Source organism: Podarcis bocagei (assembly GCF_964188305.1).
Source record: "Podarcis bocagei genome assembly, chromosome: 16".
In the NCBI taxonomy this organism is placed as follows: Eukaryota; Metazoa; Chordata; class Lepidosauria; order Squamata; family Lacertidae; genus Podarcis; species Podarcis bocagei.
Window position 1 is genome coordinate 30,468,991 of NC_138142.1, and position 24,577 is coordinate 30,493,567.

The window sequence follows — 24,577 nt, forward strand, 5'->3', positions numbered from 1 at the left end:
CGACCTGCAGTTCTGTGATTCACCACACGGGACGGCGGCACACAGACAGATCCCAACAGCGGCTGGTACTTGTAGACATACATGAAGATGGGAGGCCGGCTGATGAGTTTGATCTCCAGCTCTGAATGAGAAGTCGGCAACATCTATCCCCAGCACCCGTGGTGCGTCAACATTCCCTGTCCCACCCCCTCCCCTCCGCCCGGCATTCGCCTCATATCAAAAGCCCTTCTTTGCTTGCAGATCGCATCATGACTACGGTGCCCTTGTAGGGCCTGGTGTTTCCATCCTGCCAGCGGATGCAGCCGGGATCCGAGGCGGGCGTGGAGAACTTCTGCGGCTCGGAGTAGATCTGATGCCTCGGACTGGAGCCTTTGTAGTTCTCCCCCTTGACGTATCCAGGAACGGAGTCGATTGCTGCGGGATAAGCATCCTTCCCTTTAGCGGGGTAGTAGTGCTCAGAAACATCTCCTTGCTCCGAGCTGGGGGGAGACGGGATTTCGGGGGCCAGGACGACGCTCACGTCGCTGTCGGGGGGAGACGTCATCTTCACCTGAACGATGGGGGAGGCGTACTTGCGGCACTGTGTGTACTGGCCAGTCCGTGTCTGGTACCCGCCAAGCAGGGAATGGAGGCTGCTTGCGCGACTGAACGCCTGGCTGCATGGTCTGCTTGGAGGAGCATCGGCATCCACACTGCAAGAAACAGGGCAGGGGGCGGGAAAGGCAGGGGGAAACCACAAATCAGCTCAGGGTTAGGTGAAACGTGCGTCTCCTGCAACAAAATGTTGCAGCACAGAGGCTTTCATCCTGACAAGCGTTCCAATCAGCCAGCAATGTTTCATTTCATGAGCGTGGGCACAAAGGAAGCTGCTTTAAAGAATCTGGTTTTACCTCAGGGGTCAGCAACCTTTTTCAGCTGTGGACCAGTCCACCATCCCTCAGACCATGTGGTGGGCTGGACTATATTTTTTTTTGGGGGGGGGGAATTAACAAATTCCTATGCCCCACAAATACCCCAGAGATGCATTTTAAATAAAAGCACACATTCTACTCTTGTAAAAACACGCTGATTCCTGGACCGTCTGTGGGCCGGATTGAGAAGGCGATTGGGCCACATCCGGCCCCCGGGTCTTAGGTTGCCTACCCCTGTTTTAGCTTATCATTTATCTCAGTTCTTCCTTCTGAATGTTTTAAACACTTGCCTCACAGTAAAGCGATGGACTATGCTGAATCAGCAAATTTAACAGCTAAAAATAAGAGAACTTAACGACGGCTGTCTTATGGAAAAATGGAAGCCTTTTTCGGATTACTTAAAGAAATACTGTAACATGATGAGTTTGCGAGCAGGATTTGAACCGTGAGCAACAGAAAGAACTGGAGGTTATTGTAATTAAGGTTCTGGTATACAAGAGCAACAACAGAGTGCAGCAAAGGGGTGGAATAAAAAACACCACAGAAAATGGGATGGGAACCCGATAAAACAAAAGGAAAATTATTATGCATTGAAAGGTTTATGTGAAATTTTATAAATAGATTAATAGAGCTTTAAAGGGAAGAATATGGTTAGAATGTGTTAAGACAATTATAGGATAGAAAACAGAGAAAGATGGGAAGGAATTGCTGAAACAATTAATGGAAGTGGAATACAAAAAGGGAGGCGTGAGGAGGTCGAGGAAATAAGGGAAAGAAAGACAAGATGTTGAAATTGGATTGTGTTTTAAATGGTTTTTGTTTTGTTTTGTTTTGCTTTGTTTCTTTTATTTTGTATTGTATTGTATTGTATGTTTTTTTTTCTTTATGGTTTTTTGTAGTGTTGTGTTGAACTTGTTGGAAAATTAATAAATATTATTTTTTTAAAAAAGAAAGGTTTATGTGAAATTTGTGGAAATTTAATAAAATTTATTTAAATGCCTGTTTCTTTGCAGTAATTTGAATATTTTGCTCTTTATGTAATGTGCTTCTTACAATCAAGCAGTATATAATGTTGTGAAATCAATAGTAATAAATATTGTATTAATAAATATATACTGAACGAGACCATTGGCCCATCTAGTGCAATATTGTCTACACTGACTGGCAGTAGCTGTCTGGGGTTTCAGGCAGGGGGCATTCCCAGCCTTACTTATAGATGCTGGGGATTGAGCAGGCACCTTCTGTATGCAGAGCAGATGCTCTACCATTGAGGCTCCGCTCCTTGCCTCTAACACACACTTCTGCAAACCACATCTTGTGGCAGGGAGTTTTATAAGTTAACTAGGTTATTGTTTTGCTACCCTGAATATGAGTCCTAGGGGCTGGTGTTGCTTTGAATACCAGCACTGCCTGTCCTGGGAAGGGACCTGCCTACCGGACCTGTATATTTGTGAATAATCTGTAATATCCGTGCATTATGAAGCCATTACAAGTGCCCATTTCTCTCTCCGCACAAGGAAATTGAGCTTCTTAATTGTTTCCTCTAACTGCTTGGAGAAGGGAGGAGCACAAAACCATTACACTAGCCTGCTCTTCCCATGCTCAGAGCAGTCCATTAACAATTACTCATAAAATTCATTTGTTTACTGCTGAATTCCCTGCTTGGTTTTTTTGGGGGGTGTTTCCTATTCATTCTTTTGCTCTGATTAACCTTGGAAGTCCCTCCCCCTTTTTTTTACTCCCCTGGCTTGCTTTTAGAAATTATAGTGTGTAATTCTTCTCCAACGCCTCCACTTATTCCAACCCTTCCTTTTGAGATGTGAGAATGGAGACGAAATTTGATTCTGTTTGCCTTTAAAGAGTGAACTGGCCCACTTTGCACTTCCCAAAACAATTCATGAACCAAATCACAGCCATCCTGTGATGTCTGCAATTCTCTGGAGTTTGCAGAGCCCTAACTACGGGGGCGGGTGGGGGGAGCTAGCCAGGTTTTTTGCCCCGGGAGAAGCCTCTGGGAGGTGCCCTTGAGGCTCTCAGCCTGTGCGTATGTATGCAAATGTGCATGGGGGGGGTTGCCAAATGGGGTCTTTGACCCGGGTGAAATAAAGCCTAGTCTCGCCCCTGCCTTGGGCTACAATACTCACCAGATCTCGCTGGCTTTGGTCTCCTGGTATTCCTGCTTCGGCTCCTGAGTGCAGCCGGAACAGCAGCAGTCCCAGCAATAATCCTTCCCGCAGTAGCAACCTGGGCAACCGCTACACCAGCTTTTCCCGCAGCAGCATGAACAGCACCAGATGATCCCCCCAATGATCAGGGCCAGGGCCAGGAGGGGGATGATGATGGATCCCGCAATGATCAAACCTCTTTGGTAACCTGCAATGAAAGGGCTCTTCAGTTACTCTTTCTCTCGCTCCCTAATACAGTGGTACCTTGGTTCTCGGACAGCTTAGTTGCCGAACAGGTCAACTCCCGAACGCTGCAAACCCAGAAGCGAGTGTTCCAGTCTGCGAAAGCTTTTCAGAAGCCAAACGTCCAATGCGACTTCTGCTTGAGTGCAGGAAGCCCCTGCAGCCAATCGGAAGCCGCACCTTGGTTTTTGAACAGTTTCGGGAGTCGAACGGGCTTCTGGAATGGATTAAGTTCGAGAACCAAGGTACCACTGTATTACAGTAGATGCGCTATTTAAGCCTGATTTACTTGCGTGATTACAGTTTTTTGTGGTGGTGGGGAAATGAATGAAGAGCAAAGGGGAGAGGAAACAGTTGAAAGGTGTTGTCCGAGATCTCACGAAGACCCTACGAGATCTTGCATGACCTTCCCAGGTTTTGTTGCTGCAGAAAGAGGCTATAAGCCATCCGCCTTGCTTCCCGCTCTGGGACGGTTGCGCAAAGAACTCTGTGGGGCTCCTACAACATATTGTGAGGCCCTCTGAGATCTCAAAAGAGATCTTGTGAGATTTTGGACAGCTCCTCTGGGAGGCTATCTTATCATCACCTAACATTCCCATGAATCAATATTCTACAAAAGTAAATAAAATATCTGCCGCCTCTCCTGGGACCCCTTTCATGTTTATTATTTATTTAGCAGGATTTATATACTGCTAAACAAACAAACAAACAAACAAACAAACAAACAAACACCCCTCGAAATGGTTTACATAAATGTTCATTAAAACAAACACCCCAAAAGCCCAACTTTAAAAACAAAACATGTAATAAATTTTAATAAATTGCAATAAAAATGTAATAAAACAACATGTTTGGGCAGCTATGAAGCTGGTGGGATGTGGGATGGGGCGCGTGCAGTCCTGTTTTTAAATGGACACTCCCCCCAAAAAACAGGGAAAGTAGTGCTGAACAAAAATAACCCCCTCCCCCGCATTCACTCTCCCACATACCTGTGCCAGTTTGGTCTGGGTAAGTTGCCTTAGTGACAAACCCCGCCCTCGCTTACCTCCGCCAAAGTAGATGTCCACGGAGCAATAGGCCACGCCAACGTTATTCCGCACACTGCACTGGTAGGTACCCACATGGTCTTCGCACAAATCCCTGATGTGGAGGTCTCCAGGGACAGAGCCTGCAGAAACAAGAGTGTGAAGGGCTGGTTAATTGGAATGCTTCTGAGAAAGTCCAGAGAGCCTGATCCTCTCCCAATCCTCGTCCGAGGATGCCCCTATAGGAGTGGTGTCCAAACTTTTTTCAAAGAGGGCCCGATTTGATGAAGTGAAGGGCTGTGGGGGCCAACCAAAGTTATTGACCTTTTTTAGGATTGAAGTTTTTGAGCTTCTTTTAGGATTGAAGTTGTTGAGGTTTTTATTAAGGATTTTACCCCAGGAAATAAACTGCCACAGGGGCCAGATTAAACCGACCGGCGGCTTGGATTAGGCCCCTGAAACGAACTTTGGACATGCCTGCCCTATAGTTTTCCTCCCCCTGGCCCCACTGTTGTTGTCACTCACCCATTGATCCTCCGGGAGGCATCCAGTCCCTGAACTGATGTCCATGCGTCATGGACCACTGGTAGGTGAGGGGCGGTGAGCCCGTGGAAGTGAAGCAGCGCAGCGTGACATCCGCCCCATAGGCTATTTCACCGATTATCGAGCATTGCGGGAGTAGGGGTCTTTCTAGATTGGCAGAGAGAAGATGTCAGTTTCCTACTACTGCAGGGAGCCACCAACCTTTCTAGATCAGCGAGCGTCATAAACACACATAGTAGACAAAATACACTCCACGGAAACCCATCTCTCACCCTTCAAAATATTAGGAAATATTCCTTGAGAAAAACCTCACATTTTGGCAAACAGAACAATCCCCAAAAGCCATTTTGACTCTCCCGAAATGACCTCAAATATTCCTCTGCTGTAGAAGGAAGAAAATGGGGGAAAGCTTTCCAATTGTCTTTTCGCTTGCAAATCCCATCAACAAAACTGCCTGGAATCTAGGGGGCTTACCCACTTGCCACAAATCCAAGTTTCTGTTAAACTGAGCAAACTGTCAATAGGTGTAAGTTTGTAAATAAGAGATTCAGGAACTAAAGTATTTACAATCTCAATGGAATGGTCAGGCTCCCCAGGAAATGCCATCAGTGACCATTATCAGGACCTTGGCAGACAGGATTTATGTTGTAGACCACCTCCTGTGATGTATGTATGATGCTTTCAGGGTGGTCTTTGGCTAAGGGGTTGGGCAATTTCAAAGGTCTTTAAAGGTTCCTGCACACTGGTCTCTCTTACCTCCTTACAAGGAGGTGAGGGAACTCTGTTGCAACAGAAAAATAAAGTTTTGCCTTGCTTTCACTGCATCCTGCCTCCATCCATTCATCTCTGACCGACTTGGAGAATCAGTCCCTTGGAGAGTTGGGCAGCAAAATCACCCCCCCATTTTTCTGTAACAGTGGGCATATATGGATTTTTTGATGAGTGCTGTGGGTACCACCCTTTCTAGTCACTTCTCTCCCCCCATCCCTCCTGCATATAATTTGCACTCCACACCTGGTTGGATGCTACCTATTCATTCAAAGAAGGGGAACCTCAAATCCAGGGGCCAACTGTGGCCTCTCAGGCTTTCTAGCTCACTCTCAGCTTTCTCCCTCCCTGGCCCTACTTTGCACACCAAGGGCTTTTGCAGAGCAGGAATGTGTTCTTGAACTCTGATTTAGGGTTGCATCCCGTGCTAGTCCTACTCAGAGTAGACACACTGAAATCAATAAACATGACCCATTTAGAATAATAGAATTGTAGAGTTGGAAGGGACCCAACACAAAGCTGTCACGTATGGGGATCGAACCTGAAACCTTGACGTTATCAGCACCATGCTGCAACCAACTGAACTATGCAGGCATTCAACTTGGGTCCATTGATTTCAGTGGGTCTTTTCTGAGCAAGACTAGCATTGGATACAAGCCAATGCCTGCCTGGGCTGAGGAGAAAGAGGTGTGTGTTTGGAAGCTAGATAAAAATTGCATGCATTGCTCCACCCACTATTGCCTCTGGTCCCCCACACCACTGGTAGTGGCCCTTGGAAGGCTGTCCTGGAAGGAATGTCACCCTCAGGCCTTTTCCCACCCCTGCATTAAAAGATGAGGATCTGCCCTCTGAAACATGCTTAAGGCTACAGTCTTAACCCCTCCTGTTAGGCAGCACCACCATCACCCCAAGAATGGCACAAGAGATGAGGTCCACCTTGTACAGTGATGGTCACTTTGTGGCTGGCTTCTGTGGTCTTCTTCACCGTGCATTCGTATGTGGCTGAGTCAGTGATCTGCACGTCACGTAGTTGCATGGAGGCATCATACAGGCTGGGATCTGGAGAGATGAAACCCACCCTCTGCTGGAGATCAGGAGGTCCAGGGTAGATGATACGGTTATCATGGTAACTCAGGAGCTTGTGAGGAATCAGACAAGGAGAGGTTGATGGAAAACACATTGGACAGAGGAGAGTGGAGCTTTGTGCATTTTATGATGCTAGTCCTTATGACGGAAAAGTTATGTTTTGACATCAGCAGTGCCCACAGAAATCTCTGAAGCCAGAGGAATGTGCTGAGTAATAGTTTTAGCAGCTGACGTAGCCTAGCTCAACCAGAATCTTTTATTCAAACTAGTAAAAATGGCAAACTAAAGTAAGTCATGCAAATGTCCATTATTTGCATATTTTGTGCAGGTGGGAGAGAACAATTCCTTAGGGACACAGGATTTTGGTTAATTATTTAGTATTATTGTTATTTAACTGGGGGCAGAGGCTCTCTTCTACTCCCTGAATCGCAGAAAACAGCTCTTTGGAGACAACCAAACCAGTCTCAGGTTCTACTTGTGTGCACATTTCTTGGGTGCAGGACTCATGGAACTCTGTGGGGTTTACTTCTGACTTGCCATGTTGGCTTGGCCTGCAACACTCTCCTAGCAATGCAGGGATCTCAACGCTAAGGCGTTCCTCTCTTTCTCGAGCTGGGAGACTAAACCCAGCGACTTACAGATGCAACTAAATTACTAAACTGTAAACAGAAACACAATCCATCTCACACCAGCGGGGAAGACTGTGACCAGGTGAATGGTTTGTCTGCTCAGTCTGCCGCCCAGATGCTCACTGTCAATAAGCATCTTCAGTACCCCTGTTCTCCCTTTTTTATGTTTATACTGGGCTTGGACCAGGCAACTCTTCAAGAAGAGCAGGAGACTCCAACATGGCACTCATGAAAAGGCTGAATAAATATCCCCTCAAAAATCCACAGTGCTCTTCCTGCTCAGTCAGCCATTTTGTGACTGACACCCACAACACTTCCTCAAAATAATAATTATAATTATTATTATTATTATACTCCACCCATCTGACCGAGTTGCCCCAGACACTCTGGATGGGGATTCTAAGTGTGCCGACAGTCCCCCCCCAAAAAATTGGTGACCCCTGAAGTAGCAGATGCCTTCCAATAAAAGGGCTGTCCTCCCTGAAGCAGAACCCACGATCACCCTACCAGCAGTCTCAGCAATCACTAGATGCCCGTCTCTGCCAGGGAGACGGGGACACAGGGTTTGAAAACCACAAACTCACCGGGTAATCCTGGGGATGTGGACCTGGCTTCACTTGCTTCCATTCAATGTCCCAGCCATTGTCCGGAGTGTCATCTTCTGGGTCTGATGCAAATGGGCACCCCAGCTTGACCGACTCCCCTTTGGGAAGGTAGATGACATCCTGCCCCTTTTCCTTGATCCTCACAGCAAAACAGGAAACTGAAAACAAAGAGCCACATAGCACATTAAACCAGGTCTTTTTTAAATTAAACAAACAAACAAACAATTTTTATTGGTTTTTAAGCAAATACAATAACCATTAAACACTTATCCAGCAGTACAGTACAACTAATAGTGTTTGTTTTATCCATTGTTTCTAGACATAACACTTACACATTCAACATTCAAACATATTACTTAACATACGCTCTCCGCTGAGAATATTGAGCAGCTGGTGTAAGAAGATTTTAAATTTTGGTCATTAACATAGTCAAAGAAGGGGTCCCGTTTCTTGGAAGGTGTCTCTATTCATTAGGCTTTTAATTGCCCTCCTGTGTCTAGTGAGACCTTGCTGTATCCCAGATAATATTCTCCCAGACTAAAACCAGGTTTTTTTCTACCAGAAAAGGTTTTGCAAAGTGTGGTGCCTTTCATAAGAATGCGGCAGAAGTCCACTACCACAGAATTCCTGACAGGCCATCCAGTCTGTGCTAAAGAACCTGTAATGAAGACCCACCAACCTCTGAGCAAGACTCTGTTCCACTGCTGAAGGTATTGTCGGGAAGTTCTTCCCAACGTTTGTCAAAATCCACTTCCTTGCAATTTGAACCCACTGGTTTCTGACCTCTCTGAAGCAGCAGAATGCTATGAAGATGGCTATTAAGAACACAAGAGCCCTGCTGGATCAAGGCAAAGTGCATGCCAGTGAAACACTGCAGAAAGAGGCGCTGACGATGGCCACTAGCTTGAACAGCTTTACAAAAGGAGAATAATAATAATAATAATAATAATAATAATAATAATAATAATAATAATTATTTGTACCCCACCATCTGGCTGGGTTTCCCCAGCCACTCTGGGCGGCTTCCAACAAAGATTAAAAATACATTAAAATGTCACACATTAAAAACTTCCCTAAACAGGGCTGCCTTCAGATGTCTTCTAAATGTCAGGTAGTTGTTTATCTCTTTGACATCTCATGGGAGGGCGTTCCACAAGGCAGGCACCACTACCAAGAAGGCCCTCTGCCTGGTTCCCTGCAGCTCTGCTTCTCACAGTGAAAAAACTGCCAGAAGGCCTTTGGTGTTGGACCTCAGTGTCTGGGCAGAACGATGGGGGTGGAGATGCTCCTTCAGGTATACTGGGCCAAGGCCGTTTAGGGCTTTAAAGGTCAGCACCAACACTTTGAATTGTGCTCAGAAACATACTGGGAGCCAATGTAGGTCTTTCAGGACCGGTGTTATGTGGTCTCGGTGATTGCTCCCAGTCACTAGTCTAGCTGCCGCATTCTGGATTAGTTGTAGTTTCAAGTCACCTTCAAAGGTAGCACCACGTAGAGCACATTGCAGTAGTCCAAGCGGGAGATAACTAGAGCATGCACCAACCTGGCAAGACAGTCCACAGGCAGGTAGGGTCTCAGCCTGTGTACCAGATGGAGCTGGTAGACAGCTGCCCTGGATACAGAACTGACCTGCGCCTCCATGGACAGCTGTGAGTCCAAAATGACTCCCAGGCTGCACACCTGGTCCTTCAGGGGCACAGTTACCCCATTCAGGACCATGGAGTCCTCCACACCAGCCCGCCCCCTGTCCCCCAAGAACAGTACTTCTATCTTGTCAGGATTCAGCCTCAATCCATTAGCCACCATCCATCCTCCAACCGCCTCCAGGCACTCACACAGGACCTTCACTGCCTTTGCTGGTTCCAATTTAAAAGAGAGGTAGAGCTGGGTATCATCCGCATATTGATGGACACCCAGCCCAAATCCCCTGATGATCTCTCTCAGTGGCTTCACGCATATGTTAAAAAGCATGGGGGAGAGGACAGAACCCTGAGGCTCCCCACAAGTGAGGGCCCAGGGGTGTGAACACTCATCCCCCCCCTTTCTGGACACGGCCCAGGAGGAAGGAGCGGAACAACTGTATAACAGTGCCCCCAGCTCCCAGCTCCCAGCTCCTCTAGACAGTCCAGAAGGTTGTTATGGTTGATGGTGTCAAAGGCCACTGAGAGATCCAGCAGAACCGGGAAACAGCTCTCACTTTTGTCCCTAGCCCACCAGAGATCATCAACCAGTGCAACCAAGGCAGTTTCAGTCCTATGATGAGGTCTGAATCCCAATGGGAAGGGATCCAAATGGTCCGCTTCTTCCAGGCGTGCCTGGAGTTGTTCAGCAACCACCTGCCCCATTAGACGGATCACAGAGAATAAGGCTACTGCCCTCCTTCAGAGGCAATACAGACATTCCCACACTTATGTGTGATAAACTTACGCACGTCTGTGTATATGCACGGCTCCGGGATATAAATAAAGAGATTCAAACCAGGAAATGGTGGGAGAGAGCTGGAGAGCCCCCATGGCTCACCAGGAGACCCTCCCTGCAGCCCAAAGAGGATGCCGTTGAGGGCGAAGGAAGCCCCAAAGAGACTGGAGGTGAAGTGGGGCTTTGTTTACACTGCTCAGCCTCCTTGCCTAGCAGCTGAGGTCCTTGGTAGCGCAGCCACTGCCACAGCCGCTTTTCTACGCATCATCCGGCCTCCAGCCAACCCCAGAGCTTCAGCTCTAGTTGAAGAGAGAGTTGTGTGGCGAGCAAGCAGGAAAAAGAGCTGGAGAGCAGGGGAAAACGGGCATTTAGAGGCTTTTTAGAGGGTGTGCTCCACTTACGTGATTTTCGCTTATGAGTGTGGGGGCCTGGAACTTAACCCCCACCCAAGTGGGGGGGAATGGACGCCTATATACATCTGAGAACCAGTTGCTGGAAACCATAAGATGGAAGAGAGCTGTATTGCTCATGCCATGCTTGGGGTTTTTCCCCAGAAGCAACTGGCTGGCCACCCTGAGAACAGGATGCTGGACTTGGGTGGGTCTTTGGCCTGATCCAGCAGCGCTCTTCTAATAATAATAATAATAGTAATGTCCCGTGACTGTAATTGGTTTTAACTTTCATCTGCCCCACCTGCAGTAAAACATGTTTCTCCCGTATCAGTCCATAAAGGTGTAACTCACCAACGCGTTGACATTGCCCCCGAAGGCACAGCCTTCCATTGTCTCCAGAGATGGATGCCGACAAGTTTTCAACATATGGTTTTAAAGAGTTTTAACTTTCCTTGGGAATCTGCTGGTGAACGGTGGGTAATAAATTTAGGAACCACCCCCACCACAACAGCAGCAAAGTTCCTTATGTTCTGAACTGCACCACCGACTCCCTCTTTGTTTCCTCAGTCCAATTCAAGGTACTCCTTAAGATATTCCAAGCCATGCACGATTTAGCATCAGGATATCTGATGGACCTGCCTTCTGCTATATTCATTTATATTTGATCTATATTCTGCTTTTCAACTGAATGATCCTCAAGGCGACTTACAGTGGGCTGCAATTAATAATATATTAAATTAAATTATAAATAAAATTTAAAAATATGCTTGTGCCACCTTTAAAGTGGGGCAGCCGGGGGGGGGGGGGAGAGAAACCTCACCAAAGCACCATACAATTAAAATACCACAAAGTACAAACAACAATTTGTGGGGCTACCCTTGGAACGTCAAGGGCAGCCCTCAGAAACCTCAGGTGGTCTAAAACACATTTACTGGGGTCAGGGATGATGAGCGCTTTAGTCCAACAACAAGTTTCCCACCCCCTGTTTTAGAGACTGGATTTTTATTACTTGCCTACCATAATTATTTTTTACTTTGCTTTTCCACACTGATTATTATGATGTTTTATTATGCTTCTCAATGCAGCTGCTTTTAAACTGTTTTACTGCTGGCTTTTACTGCTGTTTCTTCCTTTTAATGCATGGCTGCTTTTATTGTGTTTTTCGATTTCCCTAAGCCACCTTGCCCTGGTTCGCACGACACAGTAAGCCCCTTTGCTCTTCTTGGGTCCTTTTCGAGCCATACTGACCCATACTGAGAACGCTATCCAAACTGGGAGTCATAATCTTTCTCCTCACTCAGGTTTAAAAATGAGGTTGCATAGAATGGTGCACTGGGATTTAATTTATTAGCAAGCTTCCTTCAGTTCCTGCCCTTTCTTTAGAGAGGCAGTCAACACAGCTGCTGCAGTAACAATATTCCTCCTCAGGAAAAAAAGTGTGGGTGCCCGTTTATATATCATCTGCTGCCCACTGTAGCACCCAGTAAGTGGCAGCCATTTTGAATTATCCAGAGTTCAACAAGCACCTCAGAAAAGGGCATTCTGAAGGGAAACAAAGCAGTTTTCCCACATACAAAACAATAATCATAATCATAATCACCGCTCAAAACATAGCTGAAACAAAACAGGCAATTTCAACGGCTGTGGAACAGTCCTTGTCAGTCCAGTATGGCCCTAACCTGATATTAGGATTATTTCCTACCCTTTCGTTAAAAACACAGCAAGTCTCTGGTGCTTGTTGTGCTTAGTCATACCTGCTGTGAAAACTGAGATCGTTGTCTAGGATTAAGATAATAAACGGGTATGATAATAGTTTAGAAACATTCAGAAACCTGTTCCCCAACTCTATCTAATTAAAATTATGGGATACCCTCCAACAGTCCTTGTTTACTTGGAACAACCCTGATTTTCTCGCCCTTGTCTCCAGGAAATCACGGATCCCGTAGATTGAGGAATTGAGTAAAGAAAAGGGCGTAAGCTTGTGCGTTTCCCCAAATGGGAATCCAGTTTAGGAATCGGAGCTCTGCATGAGGAGCTCCACTCAAAAGCATTGTCAACACCTAAAATGATCATTATAATGATAAACCATTGGTGGGAGGGAGGTTCAAGTACACAAGATCAGCACTGCTAGATCAGGCCAAAAGGCCAATCTAATCTAGCATCCTGTTGGCCATAGTGGTCAATGAGATGTCTCTGAGAAGCCCACAAGTGGGGCATAATAACCACAACAGCCCTCTCCCCACATGCAGCTCCCAACTACTAGTATTCAGAGGGTACGGTATATTGCCTCTGACAGTGAACGCAGGCATTGTGGGGTCTGATAGCCTGATCTCCCATGAATTTGTCCAATCCTCTTTTAAACCTCTTCATGTTCGTGGCCCTCACATACAGCTGGTGGGGGTGAAATCCATGCAGAGGGCTAGCCTTGTGGGCTGGGCTGGGCCGGCCCTCCCATTAGACGGGTTGAATCTCTTGCCTCAGGGGGCAGTTTACAAAGAGCAGCAGACTGGTATCCTTCAACCAGACCAACTGCTCAGCCACGGTTTGGCTCAGTCACCCTCCGGCTGGTCCACCATCCCCACCCTCTCCCTGTGCTTGCGCTGACATAGCTCTGTGGCCGAGCATCTACATTGAATGCAGAAGGTGAATACGTGGCAGGTTGGGCCGGGGAGAGAAATCCTGGACAGGCCTCTGCCCATCAGTGTGGAGAATACCGGAGTAGGTAGCCTAGCGTGGACTGACTCAGTAGGATGTAGCTTCCTCCGTTCCTACTGAAGTATGAGGAAGCGACAGCAAAGGTCACTGAGCTGGTGGCGTCAGTGGCTACAGCACATCCCGCCAGTGGGTAATATTGCAGCCATTTTAAAACTCCTTTGCTGGTAGAGATCAGTGAGATCTCTGCAAGGACGAGCGGGAAATGGCTCTGCACTTTCTCTGCCCCTTATGACTCAGACTCCGTTCTGCACCAGGAGCCTTTGCTTCTAACTATTGTTAAGAGTTTGGGTTTTAAGATGGGTGCCAGACCCCCCTAATCTAGCAAGTGTTAGAATTTAATACAGATTTCTAAGGCTTGGAATAGCCAGGCTAGCCGCCTGCTGAGGCGATCGCCTGGGTGATGAGCCATTAAGGGGAATTCAGGGGTTCAGTGCGAGACGGCAAATGGGTGGGGGCCCCTCCCTCAATGGAAAAACCCAGAGTTTGGAGCAGAGGTAGCAGTGATGTGACCTAGAGGTAAAGCAGCAAGCTGGAGAGAGAGTCAAAGCAACAATTGAGACTAGTGTTTGATTTCTGTTTGAATCCAAAGCTGTAGCTATGGGAGAAACAAGACCCCTTTTGGGGTATTAATGCTGTGAACCCCTCCACCGCAGGCTCAGGTTGCACATATGCATAAACCGTATATGCCAAAGACACCACAGTCTCCTCTGTGGGAAACATGAACCCTGGGTAAGTGCCTGGAACCCCTGGAATCTCACACCACTCAGAGTTTGGGTTGGTGTGCAACACTGTGGTGTCAGAAGTGGAGTTTCCAGAGTGTGGGTGGGCAGCTGAAGGGCTTGGGCAGCAAACAGATGCAGTCAGTAGCTGAAGGCAAGAGGGAAGATGGTGCCTCAGAGAAAGGTGAGCAGGCTAGAGCTGAGGAGCTGCTGCTGCTTGATTTCTCCGTTCCTTGAGAGCACGCTGTGGGGAACGGGGCGCAGGAGGAATTGGAGGTGAGTGTGAACGTGCAGGAGGAGCAGCCAGCACCTGAGGAAATGATGGTGTTTTCTTTGGTGGAGGAAAAGCTCGAGGCCTATGTGCATGCAGCTGGCTCCTGCTGAATTGGGAGAGATAAACCCCTCAATGATTTTGGCCCTTGGGTGCCCCAATATGGCATTGTGGGGTGGGAACCAGTCCCTATATTGGGTGCAGCCCTTAAGTAGTCTGGGCAGCCAGAGTCATCCAGGGTCCCATGAGTTTGGGGGGCAAGAGTCACTGTGAGGGTTATTTTCCTTTGTTTGGGCCCGTGAAGCATTTAAGTAAGCAGAGGTGGTGGGATTCCTGGCTGCCATTTTGGGTGGACTGAGCCACCTGATCTTGAGTATAAGGACTTGTGCCAGGACTTGGATTTGCACTTTGGGGCAGGGGTTGAAGTGGATGGGCCCAGGGGCAGTCAGAGGAAGAAAGAGAAGGAGACTCCCAGTGTGCCTGTGAGGAAGCAGATGTGCTCCTAGAGTTGGGTCTTGCAGCCCTGCTTGCATCTACAGAAACTGTTTTGGGACTCAAGTGTGAGTCTGGAGCCCCTGATCCACAATCTGATGTGAGCCAAAGTGAAACTGAAGTCTGGTGCTGTGATTTGAGCCTCGAAGTAGCTGTTGATCTACTGGGACCTTTGTGAAATCCCAAGGAAAAGAGTAATGTAGGCAACTGCATGGTGTGTATTGGGACTGCTTATTCGCTGCATGGATTCTTCCTGCAAATTTTAGCATTTATTATTATTATTTTTTAAATGCTGTTATTTTTGCATGCTGGAAACTATTTAATGTTTTTTAGAAATTGTAGTAGCACCAGGATAAGGATGAGCAAGGGTAACGAAGCTCTAGTACTAAGGCTTGCATCCTGTCTTAAACATGTTGGAAACCCATTATTTTAGGGCTGCCAAATGTGGGAGACTGGGTAAGCTGCTTTGGGATGCAGAATTGACTGGGAGTGTGCACCAAGGAGAAAGAGGAAGGCCTTAAGAGATCCTGATGCACTGGAACTTGCATGAAAGAAATAAACTGTTACTCTCCTAGTGTTGGATTAATAGTGTAATTGTGTTATATTATTAGTTTTTGATGATGTGTGTTGCTAACTTGCCTGTTATTTTTCCTCAGGGAAGCTGTACTTTGCTGTTTGTTTGTACATCTAGGAACAGATGTTCTTGGGGAGGGGGTAGTGTTATGAGTTAGGAGCGTTAAACTGATCCCTCTAATCCCTGGATCCAGAAAGTGATAGAACTTAATCAAGGCTTCTAAATCTTGGACTAGATAAACTAGCCTCCTGGTGAAGAGCCGTTAAGAGGGATTAAGGGGCTCGGTGTGAGATAGCAAATGGGGGGGGGACCCCTTGTTTGAATCCAAGGTTGCGGCTATGGGAGAAACAAGACCCTTTTGAGATATTAATGCTATGAAGCCCTCCATTGTAGGCTCAGGTTGTCTATATGTGTAAATAAACCATATATCATAAAGACACCACAGTCTCCGCTGTGCGTCATTCCAAAAGGAGACACGAACCCTTGGTAAGTGCCTGGAAGCCCTGGAATCTCACGCCACTTTGAGATTGGGGTGGCCTGCAACACTATTATAATTAGCAGCAAGTCGTGGACATCCTCCACTTGTTTGACCAAATTAAGGGGTGCGAAATTGGGGTCAATCTCAAGCAGGCAGCATCCTTGCCAATCTTCCCCAAACACCTCTTTCTCCTGCTTTCCTTCCTCAAGAAACTCACATTTTCCCCATGGCTTAAACCACTTACTGCTTAGTACCCAGCTGCAAGAAACATTAGAGGATATACAATTCCATTTGCTTAGAAGAGGAGGCAAATTGGGGTGCGGGGCATTTTGCAGGGAAATTGAGGATGGCAAGAGCAAAGCCAATAATGGGCAGAGCCAGGGACAGATGTTCTTGTTCAACTAATCTGGAATGCCATGATGAAAAATGAAGGAAGACAATCTCAGAAGGGGAGTTCCCAATCTTATGCAGAGCTGCTCTGCAGGAAGTCTCATTGGGTTTGCTTTCAAACAGGGATATCATGGATACCACCTACCCACCAGGGCTCCTTTGTGGGGAAGGGTAGAATATAAAGTTAATAATAATAGTTTATTACAACACAGCTGCTGTTCTGGAAAACAAAGTAAGTCCCTTCTGACCATAGCACACACAAACAATATAGAAGTCTACCAGTTTGTTTTCAGACAGCTGGTTGGGATATTTTCCCACCCACTAGCCATGCAACCGGAGGAACATAACAACAACAATTACTAATTATTATTATTATTAATGTAACATTGCTATTAGGTTGTCGTCAATGCTGGTCCTACTCAGAGTAAACCCACTGAAGTTAATGAGCACAACTAACAGGTTCATGACTTTCAACAGGTCTACTCTGAGTAGAACTTAGGTACAACTTATCATCAAATAAAACGCTGCCCGTTCTAACACTTTCACGTGGCAAGAGGGGGAAATGCTTGCAAAAACCAGGTAAATAAGGAGAAAATGAACAAGAAGGGAGAAACTCTGGCAGGATGGAAGAATGGGGCAGCCTCAGGAGCCACATAAAACGAGGCTGGGGCATTCAGGATCTCATTGCTTCCTCTCTTTTTAAAAGTCCCCCAAAGTCATAGAATCATAAAAATGTAGAGTTGGAAAGGACCACGATTTATTTTTATAAACTGAATTGATATTAAAATTTAGCTTGCAGGCAGGGGGCTTTTTATCTGTGCAAAGCCCCACACTTTTTCAAGAGCAACCTTTGCCCCTATTGTTGGCACAGCCATTATTAGTTAGCTGAATGGGGACTGGGACAGGCAGGGACTTTTCAGTAGGGCGGTTCATAAAAAACTTTTTTTTAAAATGCCTGCTCCAAAGGTCTTATCTTACTACACTAGGGATTATATAGCTATATATGAAATTTCATGCATATCAGTTAATATCTTGACCCTGCTCCACTGAATTGAAATTTCAGCCTTCACGACATAGGAAAACAGCCAAGTAAAGAGCTATTTTCGTGGAGGAGGGTCAATATATTAACTGATATGCATGAAATTTCAGATATAGCTATATAATCCCTAGTGTAGTAAGATAAGACCTTTGGAGCAGGCATTTTTTAAAAAAAGTTTTTTATGAACCACCCTACTTTTCAGTGGCGGCACCGCTGTCCCAGGATGTGGTTGCCAGGCTACTCTAGATGACCACATTACAGATGTCCTTTGGCGCTTTTTCTTCTCCAAGGCTTTTAATGATTAGTATTGCTGCTTTTCTCTGCATTTATTTATTTAAATTTATTTAAATCTGCTTGCCTGCATTTTTATTATGATGCTAAAACAGAATAAATTGAATACAATCCTTTCAATTAAAAATGATGGCATTGTAAAAAAATTAATGACGGCATGCGTGTATACTAAATTGTGCTTTTAAAAAAATATTCCCTCCCCTCTCAGCTTAAAGATTCTCCTGGTAGTGTACATTTATCCTCACAACAGCCCTGTGGGGTAGGTTAGGCTAGGCCACCAGAATGGGGATTTGGATCCTCTAGCCACTGACACCCCAGCCACTACACCACACTGCCTCTCATCGAAGGCAACACTCTTTTTCTTCATTGTAAAACAATATAAAATATTGGGTTCTCTCGTGGGCTATTGCCCTTTAGTTTGTGCTCACCTCTTCTTTGTCGCTTTTACAACACAGAAATTAAATGCATGCAGAAAGAAAGAAAGAAAGAAAGAAAGAAAGAAAGAAAGAAAGGTAGCCTTACCTAGCATCACGCAGAAGACGAGGGTTCGAAAATCCTTGTTCCCTGGCATTGCAAAAAAATGAAGCTGGACTTCTGTGAAGAGCGGGTGCTGAAGAGGCTTGTTGCAGGCTCCAAGGCAGGCAGAGTCTGTCAACTGATGATCTGGAGACGTGTGTCAAATCTTCTCCTGGGCTCACTTAGTCTGCGCTGTCAGGATTCCTTTGGGTTGACTTGCAGCAGGTGACTGAGGGCCTCTAAACTCTGTAAAAGGAGCCAGTGACCCATCCCAGTTTCCTTTGAAGTAATTGCAATGCACACTTAACAATTAGGTCACACTTTCATCTGAGAGGTTGCCAAACACACACACACACACACACACATACACACACACACACACAAAACCAAAGATGTGTGCAAGTCAGGCCCCTTGCTGGGATCCACACGCCTAAACTTTAGGGCAAGTCCGTTCAGTTTTCTCAGGTCTTTTATTTATTTATTTTTGAAATTATCCTAAAATAATACGTTGCAAAGAAAACCACAGAGCTATTTGCTGCTGGGCTTTGGATCCAGGATGTGGCATAGAGCACTTGAGGAAGGGAGCTTTTCCTTTATTTTGATGTATTGTGCAATTAATATGCAATGAGCTTGCTGCCCTGTGATCCAAGCACGCTTGTAGAACATTTCCCCTCCATTCTGCAATTTGTTTGATTATTATTTTTTAAGCACGGAATTCCAAATTTTTCTTCACACATTTTTACCTAAGAGATGAGCACGTTTTTAATCTAAAAGACACATTTTAGTATGTTTTTGAGCTGCATAAACGGCAACATTCGGAGAAGAGGATTGTATTTTGACCTGTGAAGTAGTCCAGGAAGTGAAAATAAAGTCAATTTGCTTACAAAATGTCCATTCAAGCATCTCTGGTCCAAAATGACTCCCAGGCTGCGCACCTGGTCCTTCAGGGGCACAGTTATCCCATTCAGGACCAGGGAGTCCTCCAGAACGGTGGCTGCTAGGTGGCAGCTACCCCAAACAGTTTCGCTGACACTTTCACCAAAGGGGCAGCGCACATTTAAACAACAACAATTAAACCTCCACCCCCCCCCACAGGTCCAGCTTGACAGGTGGGTATCATAGAATTGTAGAGTTGGAAGGGACCACCAAGGCTCATCCAGTCGAACCCCTGGCAGTGCAGGAATAAGGCTTGTTATTTCATTGCATGGCATTGTGCTGGTCGTTGGGGCTGCCATGCACAGCTCTTTTGCAAGCCTCAGGGATCCAGTTGATGGTTGATGCTTACAAGAGCACTGGGCAGAGGACTCTGCAGTCCCCTGCCATGGTCCAGGCAAGTCTTTGCCTACCCCCCACACAATGTCATATATGGCGTCCAGTGTAAGGCAGGTGGGGCCTGGCTTGAGTAAATTAAGCTAAGTGATTAATCACCCAAATATTAATCAACCCTACTTTTTAAACTGATGGGTTCATCAGCAATTTTTTAGTACTGGAGAAGAAGGCCCAGTCAGTGGGTCAGTCCACTGGCTTGTTAACCAGAAGGTTGATGGTTTGAGCCCACCCAGGGACAGTTGTGGGTAGGATCCCTGCATTGCAGGGGGTTGGACTAGATGACCCTCAGGGTCCCTCCCAACGATGATTCTATGATATGGCTGGCCACCTTTTTAACGTTTTTGGTTCGTTGTGACAGCAACACACTGAAACCGATATAGATGCAAGAAGAAAACCGTCACGCCCTTAACACCTTGTATCATTGAATAAGATCAGGCCGCAGAATAATTAAGCGAGGAAAGCTACAACCCAGTTGGGACAAACCTCTGAGGCGGCAAAGAGATAGGATCAGGCTGCCTTAAATCTAAACCACCCACCACTGCCTGTTATTAGAAAAACCAAAGTATCACCACCCGAAACTGTTTAGAGCTAGACATAGGAACTCACTGAGGTGGTACATTCATGAAATTCACCAGCGTTTTAGCTACTTGCAGAACTCTGCTAAGTGTGCACACAGCTCCACTGGATGTGTGTCGCAGTGTTGTCTGTGCAGGGGATGTACAGAAAGTTTGTGTGTTAATTTTATGAATGTATACTGTTACATGCAACCATTACCCAAATATATGCCTTTTTGAACACATTATCTGCCTGGAGAACTGCATTGCAAAATTCAGAGAAGCGCAGATTTTGAAGGATGGCTGTATTTTGCCTGGCACATTTGCATCCTCAACAAACTACAACTCCCAGGATTCTTTGTGGGGAGCCTTGGCTGTTGAATGTGGCATGATAATGCTTTAAATGTATAGAACAGGATGGGGCCAAAATCCTTGCTGGTGGAGAGCTAACAAAAGGGCGAAGGCTGTGCAATAAAGTGTGTTACTGAAGGTACGGTGTCCAGTGAATTATTTGGTGGTGGAATGAAAGAGCAATCTGCAATCTGAAGCTGCAATACAGGTTGTCCCAGACTCTTAGTATCCATCTGCTTGCACAAGGCTGGGGAGCCTGTCAGCCTCCAGGTCAGTGGTTTCCAAATGTTTTCGAACCTCTGCCCCCTTGATTCCACCCACATTGCCCACTACTCTGCCCTATAAAAGGCATTGTGCAGAACAGTGGTTTGCATGACCAGCTAAAGAAGATAACAACACAGTAAAATTCAGCACTCCCACGAATTAAGATGCGAGGGTGAAGGAAATTGACAGCATGTAATCTTTATACATGAGTGGCTTCCCAAACATGCACAACCCTTCACCTACCACAGACGTGCGGTAACTACTAAGAAAACCAATAGCTATTCCCGATAATTGTGATTAGTGGCAACTCAGAGTTGTAAATACATACAAACGTGACCAAAGGAAATAGCTTTGAAAGCGTTAAGAGCAATAAAGCCTTAAATAAGAGGTGAGGAAGGTGTTTCTCTCTGGGCCAGGGTTTCCTAAACTTGGGTCTCTGGCTGGACTACAACTCCCATCATCCCTAGCTAGCAGGACCTGTGGTCAGGGATGATGGGAGCTGCAGTCCAACAACAGCTGGAGACCCAGGTTTGGGAAACACTGCTTTAGGCTCTAGCCTGGTCCATCGTAAACAAGGAATAAACATTCTGGGAGGGGCCCAACTCCAGCACCCCACTGCCGCCTCCTTGCTTCTTACTGCCCCTCTAGGTACTCTCAGTCCCTCTACAAGGGGTGGTAAAGGTAAAGGGACCCCTGACAGTTAAGTCCAGTCGCAAACGACTCTGGGGTTGTAGGCTCATCTCACTTTACAGGCTGAGGGAGCCAGCGTTTGTCTGCTCCGCAGACAGTTTGTCCAGGTCATGTGGCCAGCATGACTAAGCTGCTTCTGGCGCAACAGAACACTGACACCAGAGCAGTGCATGAAAACATTGTTTTCCTTCCCGCCGGAGTGGTACCTATTTTTATCTACTTGCACTTTGACGTGCTTTCGAACTGCTAGGTTGGCAGGAGCTGGAACTGAGCAACGGGAGCTCACCCCCGTCGCGGGGATTCGAACCACCGACCTTCTGATTGACAAACCCAAAGGCTCAGTGGTTTAGACCACAGAGCCACCTGCATCCCAGAACAAGGAGCGGTACCAACCACTTTGAGAACCACAGCTGCAGATGTTGCTGACTCCCATCCTCCCTCACTATTGGGCAGTGCTGGTTGGGGCTGATGGGAGTCAGATTTCCAAGATACCTGGAAGGTCTCTAGCGCCCACATGCCAGCCCAGCCCAGGCCAGATCAGGCTCCCTCCCAAACGGTACCTTGCTCCACGCCTCTCCGACCGTGCATCCGGGCCCTGCCTCTCCGCTTTCTATCATCCTGCATCAGGAAGGGAAGGAAGACAACCTGGGCACAGACAACGCCCTGCACCTTTCAATTAGAGTTTGACAGCCCGGAGCTAATTGGCGGTGACTCGTCCTCCAAACTAAACTCAGATGTAATTTATGAGAGCAAGCAAAGGAAACAAATGTTTGGATTCATCGCAGGGCAGGGTGCCTTGCTAAGGCACTAGGCATTTTGTGGGACATCCCTCATTTTCACCAAATGGCAAAACCAGATCTGGCGAGCGTGTGGCGAATGTGTCTATAAAGTTTACGAGGTTCAGATGCCTCCCTTGGTTTCAAAAGTTTTCGTGGGGAAAGGACTCGTACTAATCACTATTCACATGTATATTGTGCTTCGGCGTATGTCATCATAAGGTCTTGGGTCTCAGTGCTCCTCACAACACCTCAGAAAGATAGGCCAGAGCAGATTGCACGTGGAGTTTGCACAACCCCCCCTGGGCTTTTTACAGTTAATTAATTAATTTACAATGTGTATATATTGTTGGGTGATAATGCCAAGGCCTGGTGCCTGCCCTCCAAAGCAGCGTCGCCCGGGATTCATCACTCCAGTCTCCCAGCACGCTGATGTGGCCCGTATCAAGGGACATGAGCACACGATTAGCAGAGTTCAAAACAGAAGCTCAGCCTTGAGGAGTAACATCTAAGCCTAATTTATTGCAAATTAAATCAAACGTAACAGAACAAAGAAAACATGGCTTCTCTCTCTGTCTTTCTTCCTCAGAGAGAGAGCAGCAAAAGCAAAAATGGAACAGCGTATCTCCATTTCCCCTTACTAGACTCCAACAATCAGGGCTGGAATGTAAATAGACATGTGACAATCCCACACAACTGCAGCTCAGGAGGAATGGAATTCTCAACATCCTCCCCCATTTCATGTAACCCGCTGCTGCAGTATTTCAGCCTAACTGCAACTGCTGTACATACGCCTGAAGTTGTTCGCTGTCAACAACTTTGGACAACAGATCAGCAGGAATTCCCTTTCCTGGTATCAGTGGCGTAGCGCGGGGGGTGCAGGGGGAGCCGTCCGCACCGGGTGCAACACCTGGGGGTTAGGGTTAGGGGGCGCAAATCCACGGGTTAGGGGGCGCAAATTACTTGCCTTGCCCCGGCTGCTGACAACCCACGCTATGCCACTGCCTGGCATGTAGGACACCTGAATGAGTCCCAAGATACACTGCTTGATTGTAGTAAAACCTCTAAGCACGTTACAAGAAATTTAAAAAATCATCAAAAAAACCCCTGTTGATTAAAATCAATTGCAAAAAAAAGAGATTAAAACACAGTAGCATCTACGTGTCTAGAAAGGCTTACCGGAACAAAACTTTTCTAAGCAGACACCAAGAAAACCACCTCTATGTGATTTTTAAAAATATAACATAAAACATTAGAATTATCAAGAAAAACAACTTCCGGGGTGGCGCCACCGGCAATGGCGGACTCCCTCTGAAACGGAGGGACAAGCTCCGCGAGAAACGGGTCTTTCCCGCTACGGCGAAGCGGGGATCCTTTAGAAATCACAGGCGGATGAAGCCTGTGACCTTGGGACTCGGCGGGCACCCTTAGCGCCCCCCCAACCCGCAAAGGAACCCAATAACGGGCTCCGAAGCGAAGAGGGGGAAGTGGCGCGGTGCTGAGAGTCTACCGCTATTTCCGTGGAGCGAAGCCGCACAGCCGCTGCCGGGGAGCTCTGCCTTTTTCCTGGACAATTTGGATTCTAAAAAAACAACCATCGTGAGTACCTAAACGTTGGAAAATCGATTCACAATTTAAGGAATTGGGAAAGAAAGGAATCGGGCTCAAAATTCATTACAATTTGGCACTGAAACGGAAGGTCTAACAGGAAGTCAACCTTCCGTTTTTCTGTAGTCGGAACAAAGCAAAGACAAAGTAAACTGGAGTCTTGAAAAATCATTTTAAAGGAGCGGATTTCATCGCCTAAAATAGCTGAACCCCCCCTTCGGCAGCAGGAGGAGAAGGGGGTGCTTTCTTTGAACTGTTTTAACCTGAAGAAGTAAGTTTAAAATAAAGTAATTTTCCACCGTCCTGACCCAGGGAGCGGGGTGTCAGGATTGACGTTTGAAGCTCATTGACCAGGACAGAAGCTGTTTGACAGATAGCTAAAAGAAGGGGGAAAACTGGAATTCCACTGGCTTTTTTTTTTTTTTTTTGGCAACTTAAAAATAACAACGATAGACAAAGTATCTAAAAGTAAAAGAAACTTTGGGGCTGGATTTGTAATTTGCAACAGAAGTTTTCCCTCTGGGGGGGATAGTGAAACTGTAACTAGGGAATTTCCAGCCGCTACAGTATAACCCGTGGGAATTGAGTGGTGACCTTGAAGGACAATGTGCTCAGAAACGTTGTTGTGCGCTTTTCTCAAAACAAATGCTTTACTGGAAGAAATTCATGAGGGAATGAATTTGATCACTGATTTGGTAAAATTGGTTTTTTAAAATGAATTAAGTATAAAAAGGT

At 46.4% G+C, this 24,577-nt stretch overlaps 1 protein-coding gene across 5 annotated transcripts; it reads right to left on the reverse strand.

Moving 5' to 3' along the window:
- Positions 1-197: 197 nt before the first annotated feature.
- LOC308575463 (V-set and immunoglobulin domain-containing protein 8-like) lies at positions 198-22,098 on the reverse strand. Of its 5 annotated transcripts, XM_081174165.1 has the most exons (8): positions 22,019-22,098; positions 18,277-18,516; positions 7,955-8,133; positions 6,592-6,793; positions 4,870-5,034; positions 4,365-4,487; positions 3,056-3,284; positions 198-692 (listed from the first exon to the last, which is right to left on the reverse strand). In XM_081174165.1, exons 2-8 carry the CDS (start codon positions 18,323-18,325, stop codon positions 212-214), a joined length of 1,428 nt encoding a protein of 475 aa, XP_081030291.1. In that variant the 5' UTR covers positions 18,326-18,516; positions 22,019-22,098; the 3' UTR covers positions 198-211. The 5 variants fall into 5 exon arrangements, with proteins under 5 accessions (XP_081030291.1, XP_081030294.1, XP_081030292.1 ...); XM_081174168.1 differs by lacking the exon at positions 18,277-18,516 and having other exon boundaries at positions 22,019-22,047; XM_081174166.1 differs by lacking the exons at positions 18,277-18,516; positions 22,019-22,098 and adding an exon at positions 13,368-15,861.
- Positions 22,099-24,577: the final 2,479 nt, after the last annotated feature.

What these genes read in the sequence shown, in the direction of transcription:
- LOC308575463 (XM_081174165.1), bottom strand. Translation starts at nt 18,325, where the DNA reads ATGCCAGGGAACAAGGATTTTCGAACCCTCGTCTTCTGCGTGATGCTA. An exon ending in CACATCCCCAGGATTACCCG is followed by an intron (nt 6,794 to 7,954) that starts GTGAGTTTGTGG and finishes ATTCCTCACAAG; the next exon opens with CTCCTGAGTTACCATGATAA. An exon ending in GCCTCCCGGAGGATCAATGG is followed by an intron (nt 4,488 to 4,869) that starts GTGAGTGACAAC and finishes TTGTTTCTGCAG; the next exon opens with GCTCTGTCCCTGGAGACCTC.